The 7,371-nt window shown below is 49.0% G+C and overlaps 1 protein-coding gene across 1 annotated transcript; it reads left to right on the plus strand.

Annotated features, from left to right (window-relative positions):
- The first annotated feature begins 3,969 nt into the window (after positions 1–3,969).
- Positions 3,970–6,986, plus strand: MRPL11 (mitochondrial ribosomal protein L11). Its single transcript, XM_025879395.2, has 5 exons — positions 3,970–4,187; positions 4,551–4,646; positions 5,212–5,305; positions 5,392–5,551; positions 6,697–6,986. The coding sequence occupies exons 1-5, from the start codon at positions 4,065–4,067 to the stop codon at positions 6,800–6,802; spliced, it is 579 nt and encodes a 192-aa protein (XP_025735180.1). The 5' UTR covers positions 3,970–4,064; the 3' UTR covers positions 6,803–6,986.
- Positions 6,987–7,371: the final 385 nt, after the last annotated feature.

Here is a 7,371-nt window from a genome sequence, read left to right on the forward strand (position 1 = left end):
GCTCAGGCAGCCTTAATCTCCAGGGCTGGCAGCTTCTCTGCTCTCTCCCCATTACACTTCAAACCATAGGAGCATTTCTGCTGCACAAGGGCACAGGATTTCTGCCAAGCATGCCTTGGTCACTACACAGCTGTTCCCTCTTAAGGTCTTGCTGACTCCTTGGGGAAGGGGATTAGCCACCCACTGACTCCTGGCCTTAACTGCTTTTCTGGGATCCACTACTCACCCGGAGAGCTGGCTGCAGGCTTTGCAGCTGGGACCTCCTAAGTCTCTCTCCCTGTCACTCCACATCCCTCTTTGCTCCTCCTCCTTGCAGCCCAGTGAATCTTTTATACTGTGTACATTGGAGGTCACAGTATAAAGCCCCCTACTTGTAATGTATTGTTCAGGCTTCTTCATTTTCTGCTGGGCGCCGGCTGTTTTAGCTTGATTTCTACTTCTTCACTTCTTTTTCTCAAACTGTTCTCCTGCAGCTTCAGATGCCCCATCTCCTGGCCTTCTAACCCTGTGGCTGCTCCTTCTTGGTTTCCTTTGCTCACTTTCTCTTCTCTTCTTTCCCCTCTTTATTTTTTTTCTAAAGATTTTATTTATTTGACAGAGAGAGACACAGCAAGAGAGGGAACACAAGCAGGGGGAGTGGGAGAGGGAGAAGCAGGCTCCCCCCCGAGCAAGGAGCCCGATGCAGGGCTCAATCCCAGGACCCCAGGATCATGACCCGAGCCAAAGGCAGACGCTCAACGACTGAGCCACCCAGGTGCCCCATTCTTTCCCCTCTTTAAATGCTGACTTCTCTTCTTTCCTCCTTGGGTGAGCTCACTCCTGGCCTTGGCCCCAAGGACTATTAGTCTCTATGCTACAGATGCCAGCATTTCTGTGTGCAGCTCAGGCTTCTCTCCCAGACCAGGCCCTGTGGCTGTGTGGCCCGCGGGCACCCTTGTTGTGTGCTGGTCTCAATTACTGACAACCAATGTTGTGGCTGGACTGGCTTTGTGGGGCTTTGTTTGTTGTTTTGAGAGAGAGAGAGAGAAAGCGGGGGATGAGCAGAGGGAGAGAGAGAGAATCCTAAGCAGGCTCCACATCCAGTATGGAGCCTGAAGTGGGGCTCGATCTCAGGATACTGAGATCATGACCTGCGCTGAAATCAAGAGTCGGACGCTTGATGGACTGAGCCACCCAGGTGCCCCATGTTATGGTTTGTGAATGCAAGATGCCCTCAGTAATAACCATTAGGGAACTTTGGTTTATTACTCATAGGTCCTGGAAATTGCGTGGCACACCTGGGGCCACACAGCCAGTTTGCAGAGGGAGAGAGAGAAGGGGGAGCACCATGGGTTCTGCTTTTATTGGGGTCCAGATTGGGGGCCTAAAATTTCACAGGCTCACCATTTATTGGTGAATTTAAAACAGAAGAGCTGGAATTTAAAGCACACGAAGAGTAAAATCAAGCAGTTCGAGTGCTCAGTTACCAAGATCTCTAAAACAAAGGAGCCTCAGGGGGAGAGGGACTTGAGCTGAGCCTTTTTATCTAGACTTGTGGCTGGCAATGTATTTAGATAGCCATCTCTGACATGGATGTCTCTTTGAAGAGGATGCCTCTGCAGTGAAAGCTTAAGACAGGCCCTGACATTACAAAAAGAGAAACCAACTGTCAAAGCTTACACTATACTTCCTAACACAACTCACAATCTTCTACCTGCACTTATAGCTCCCATGTTCCAACACTGAAAGTAAAAGACCTTATCATTGATTTGCCCAAACTCTCCATGCCAGAACCCAGAGCATCACCCTGGATGCCTCTCTCCCCCTCCCCCAACCAATCACCCCCCCAAAGCACTAAGGTCAGTTGATTGGCAAGGCAGCCTAGGGACTGGTTAGGTGCGCCAGAGCCAAAGGTCTGGGTTCAAATTCTGACTCTGCCACTTTCTAGTAGCATAAGTTTGGACAAGTGATTTGACCTCTCTGGGCTTCAGTTTTCTAGTCTGTAAAGTGGGGAATAATAATAGCACCTACACTTGATAGGATTATAATGAGGTTTACATGAGTTACTATTCGTAAAGACGGACACAGTACATATTGCACAAGCATTTCTTGACTAAAATATATTTCTATCTTCTGAGTGTCTCTTGAATTGGTCCCAAGCCACCAACATCTCTCCACTGTCTTCCTGCCCTGGCCTGATGGGTCTTCCTGTATCCAGGCTTGCCCTCCTCCAATCCCTCTACATACCCAAGCCAAGGTCAGCTTTCAAAATGCAACTACTTAACCCTCTCCAATGACTTCAACTGCAAGCCACAGCCTTATAAGGGCTGACAAGACTTGCATGATCTGACCCCCACTCACCTGTCGCACCGCCTTTTCACACCGAACACTCTGACCTCACACATTTCCAAAGCTAGACTAGGGAGTTGTTTCCTTATAATCTGTAAGAGCTGGAATAATCAAAACTATCCTTTCATTGACAGAAAGTGGAAATTGGCAACAGAGCCCAGTGTCCCAGGGAGCATTCTTGGCTCTCTGAGCACCTGCCATGCCCATCTGTTTCCTGATTCCTTCATTTAGGAAGGATCTATGTCTTTATTTGTAAATAAATTTGTAAATAAAGGCTGGGCATTGTGGGGCACCCAGAGATAAATCATACCTAGCTGGGCATGTTCTGGGCCAGGCTCTCTTCTAAGTGCTTTACCTGAATTAACTAATTTCCTGGGATGTTGGTACTATTATTAGCCCCATGTTACTAGTGAGTAAACCAAAGCACAGGGTAGTTAATTACTTTGCCCAAGGTTTTACCACTAGTAAATCAAAGAGCCAGCTTGATTCCAGAGTCTTGCTAAGGCTAATGAGGTAGAGTGTTATAAAGAACTTGATAAACTTCAAAGGCAGGAACAATCACATTTAATTAGTGGGAGTTCAAAAATATTCATAATAAAAAATCTCACAGTTTACAGTGTGGCTTAACACAGATTATCTCTTTTTACTAGATGAGGCAATATAGAGTCATAGTATATGGCACAAGGTCTAGAATCAGTTAATACCAATATTTATTTCCCAGCCTTGTCACACACAGGGTAGGTATTTTTAACCTCCTTTTTGTGCCTCAACATTCTCGTTTGAAAAGGGGTATAATAAAAGAATTTACTTCATGCCATTGTGAGGATTAAATGAGATAATAATGCCCTTCAAGCGCTCAGCACCGTGCCTGGAATGTAACAACTGCTCAAAAAAAAAAAATTAAATGACATAATAAGATGCTGGCTTATTTTTATTTTGTTATTTTATTTTATCAGGCATGATGTATCAAATATGTTCTGGGTTGTTAAGCCTCACAACAGCCCTGTGAAGGTTTTGTCCTAGTTGTACAGTTCATAGCACAGGCTTACTAGGTGCCAGGCATTGTTCTAACACACTTTGCTAACAATCCTCCCAACAATCCCTAAAGCTATGTCTACATATTATAATCCTCATTGAACAGGGGTAGGAAACGGAACATAAGTAATTTGAACAAGTTCACAGCCAGCAAGAGGAGCACCCGGGTAGTTGCTTCCCGGGTCTGTACTCTTAACCATAGTGCCTTTCAACAACAGGTGAGGAAACAGGCTCAGAAAGAAAGAGATTCTCATGCCTGAAAAGGAGCTCTATGTTCCTTTCAAACCCAAGGATTATAATCATATCCAGCAGATGGCGCCCCAGAGCATAGCAACCTGCGAGATTTGCATAAGCGGTCAAAACTACCATGCCTACAATGCTGTGCGGGATTAAGGTCCTCCTCCTCCAGTTTAGCTGTCCGAGGTACTGCCTAGATGCTCTGGAGGAGGAATGTGTGTATCTGAACCATTGGGCCTTCCCCTATCTGCATATCGCGAGTTAAAAGATTTTTTTCCCCTTCATATTACTCTCCTTGTCTTACTGGTTGGAGGATAGAAGGGCCGAAACAACGATTCTTTTTATTGGCTTCGCCTGCCCATACCTAATGTGAGGACCCTTGACCTCTGACCCAGGATGGCGGCGCCCGAAGCTATCGCTCTTGCTGTCGCCTTGAGGTGAACTGAGGCCAGGAACCCCGCGTCATGTCGAAGCTGAATCGGGCCACTCGGGCCCTCAGGAAGCCTGAGGCCGGCGGCGTAATCCGGACCATCGTGCGGGCCGGCCAGGCCATGTCCGGGCCCCCACTAGGTCCCATCCTGGGTCAGGTGCACCCGGGGCTGGAATCCCGAGCGGGAGGCGCCGTGGGGCGGGAGCTAATAAGCGGTGGAGGGTGCGGGCTCCGGAGCCAGGGAGGCTTCGGTTTAAAGCGCGGCTGTACTACCCACACGGTTTTTGTCTTTGCGTTCGTTCCATGGCCTCTTCGGGGCTCAGCTTCCTCGGTCCTTCCTCAGCGGGCTGTTGGGAGGATAGGGGGATGATGCGTACAAATCATCTGGCGCGTAAAGTGTTAGTTGGATCTGGGTAGCAAAAGGAGGATGGGAACGTAAGGAAGTGAAGACGGAGGAGGAGACGGATAGCAGAATCTCCTGCATATCCTCCCCACACTAACGCCTGTGCTTCCCACCCAGAGAGGTGTTTCCATCAACCAGTTCTGCAAGGAGTTCAACGAGAAGACAAAGGACATCAAAGAAGGCATTCCTTTGCCCACCAAGATTTTTGTGAAGGTGCACAGTCGGGACTCTGATCCTGTTTGGTTTTAAGTTTTTATTTTAATTCCAGTCAGTCAGTATACGGTGTTACATTAGCTTTGGGTGTACAATATAGTGATTCAACAATTCCATACATCACCCGGTGCTCATTGCGACAAGTGCACTCCTTAATCCCCATCACCTAGTGATCCTGTTTATTTTTCTTTCTCGTTATTCTCCTTAGTTCCTGAGGGGCTGGTCACCTGGGGTTGCTACTCTGCTTCTAACTTTGGGCGAGGCTCTTCCTATTATGAGTACCACTTTCTCCGTTTACGCAGTGGAGACTGGACCATATCTTTTCTGAGCCCATCCTGCCATATTGCAGTTCCTCCCTTTGCCTCTCCATTTCACTGGGGCTTCTAGAGCAGAGTTGGGCCTGGACTAGAGGTGACGAAGCTGTTAGCTACAGATTTACTTTCCCTGTGGTTTCGTGGTCTGTTAGAGGGACACCATTGGAAGATGAGTCAAGGGAAGGGAGGATGCTGAGGCAGTGTGGGTTAGGGGAGACAAGACATATTCTCATATTTTCTTTCCTATTAAGCCTGACAGGACATTTGAAATCAAAATTGGACAACCTACTGTTTCCTACTTCCTGAAAGCAGCTGCTGGGATTGAGAAGGGGGCCCGGCAGACAGGTAAGGGTCAGGATGGGCACCCGGGATTCTGGGGTCTCTGGAAGGAAGCAGGGACACCTGAAGGTCTACTTGTTTCTTCCTCCCAGGGAAGGAAGTGGCAGGTCTGGTGACCTTGAAGCATGTGTACGAGATCGCCCGAGTTAAAGCCCAGGACGAGGCCTTCGCCCTGCAGGATGCGCCCCTGTCCTCTGTGGTTCGATCCATCATTGGCTCTGCCCGTTCCCTGGGCATTCGTGTGGTGAAGGAGTGAGTGTCTTGGGAAGGTGCAATGCGAGGGGAGGGCTTGGAAAGTTCTTGACTCTGGGGCAAAGCTGAGAGAGCCCATTACAGTGGGAGAGCCAGCTTCTGAGTCAAGGACCTTAGATTTTGGGGATGGGGAGCCTTATCCATTTGGAATAAGAATATTAAGTACTTGTTATGGGTTAGACATTGTTTCGGACATTGGATACAGCCAGGAATGAGATAGCCCTGCTTGGCCCCACTCTGAAGGAGCTCAGAGGTCAGAGCTGGAGGCAGATGCATAAGTGGATCATCAGGCTGCTGGATGGTCATTGTTGACAAAAGGAACTGCAGGTGTCTTGAGAACAGAGATTAGAGCTCCTGATTTGGCCTGGTGTTTCAAAGAGGACTTCATAGAGGAGGTGACATCTAAGCAGAGACTTGGAAAAGGAGGTCAAGGACTGGGGCAAGCATTCCAAGAAGTGGAAAGATCCTGTGAAGGACAGAAGGTGACAAAGTGAAGCAAAGAAGTGCAGTGAGCTCTGGCGTATGGTGTTAGAAGCGTAGTGGGGAACAGGAAGAGGTGAGACAGAAGGACCAATGGGAAGGCTGAAGGCCGTTTCCAGCTGCAAGTTCAGAACTGATCCCGAGGCCAACAGGGAGCCCTCTCCTAGAGCTTAGGATGACCTCAGGAATTATTTCTTTGAAGTGAGATGCTGGATGAGGGGGGGCATCTGACACAGACAACAGCGGGGGCGGCGCTTGGCCCTTTATGGGCCTCTTGCTGCTGACGTCACATCCCATGCTGAGGCCAACGGTTGTTTCCAGAGAAGTGCACGGTACAGGGATAGACTTGACTTTTTGCAAATCTTTACTTTTACTAGGAGTGTGAGGAGGCACAGGGACACAGCCCGATGACTTTTTTGTACAAAGTGTTTGGGGGCCAGAGGAAGGGACATTTAATCTGGACTGGGGTATAGCTGAGGCCTCAAAGGACCGGTGGGGCTTTGAGAAGGGAATATAAGGTAGGGTTGGGGGCGGGGTGGCAAAGGGATGGAGGCTGGGGAGTCCCCAGGGAGGGAGAAGGGGCTCTGAGACAGTGGTGTGGGCACTTGTGAGCTCCCCAGCAGTGACTGGCCACTCACTCGCTCTCTGTTTCCCTGAAACTGCAGCCTCAGTTCAGAAGAGCTGGCAGCTTTCCAGAAGGAGCGAGCCGCATTCCTGGCTGCCCAGAAAGAGGCAGATTTGGCAGCACAGGCAGAAGCTGCCAAGAAATGACCCCTGTCCCCCACACTCCAGGATTTTGAAGCTGGAATGGAGGCCAGTTGGAAAAGCTGTACCAAAGGGGCAGAAGGGAGGCGACACCAAGCTGATTATTATTTCCCTGACTTTAAATTATATATTTTTACATGTATGACAGTCTCAAGAGATAAAGCTTAAATAAACAACCTTTTGTCACCCACCCTGGCTTCTGTCTTGGGACCCAAGGGGAAGACAACCAATGCCGATGGTAGCCAACATGGACAGATATCAGCTGCCCTAAGGAGGCCGGGTCTTCATGCTGCTCTTATTCTGTGTAATCCGTTGCTCAGCCAAGCAGAGCACCTTGCCCAGGTTTTGAATTGGGGGCAGAGGTAGGAGTTAGAGCTCCAGCCTTCTGATTCAACGTCCTATGTGGTCCTCCCCAGGGGTGAGAGAACAGGTGGGGGCCATGGATGCCGAGGCTTAGATGTACAGAAGCCGCAGAGGTTGCTTGTCCCTCCTTCAGAAATCTCTCCTATCTCTTTGGGACTTAGCACTTCCACAGAAACAGACTGCCGTGGGCACTAAGTCACAGCCCCAAGCAG

This window comes from Callorhinus ursinus, unplaced genomic scaffold (assembly GCF_003265705.2).
Source record: "Callorhinus ursinus isolate GAN/ISIS: 27379988/994484 unplaced genomic scaffold, GSC_fseal_2.0 scaffold51, whole genome shotgun sequence".
NCBI classification, from domain to species: domain Eukaryota; kingdom Metazoa; phylum Chordata; class Mammalia; order Carnivora; family Otariidae; genus Callorhinus; species Callorhinus ursinus.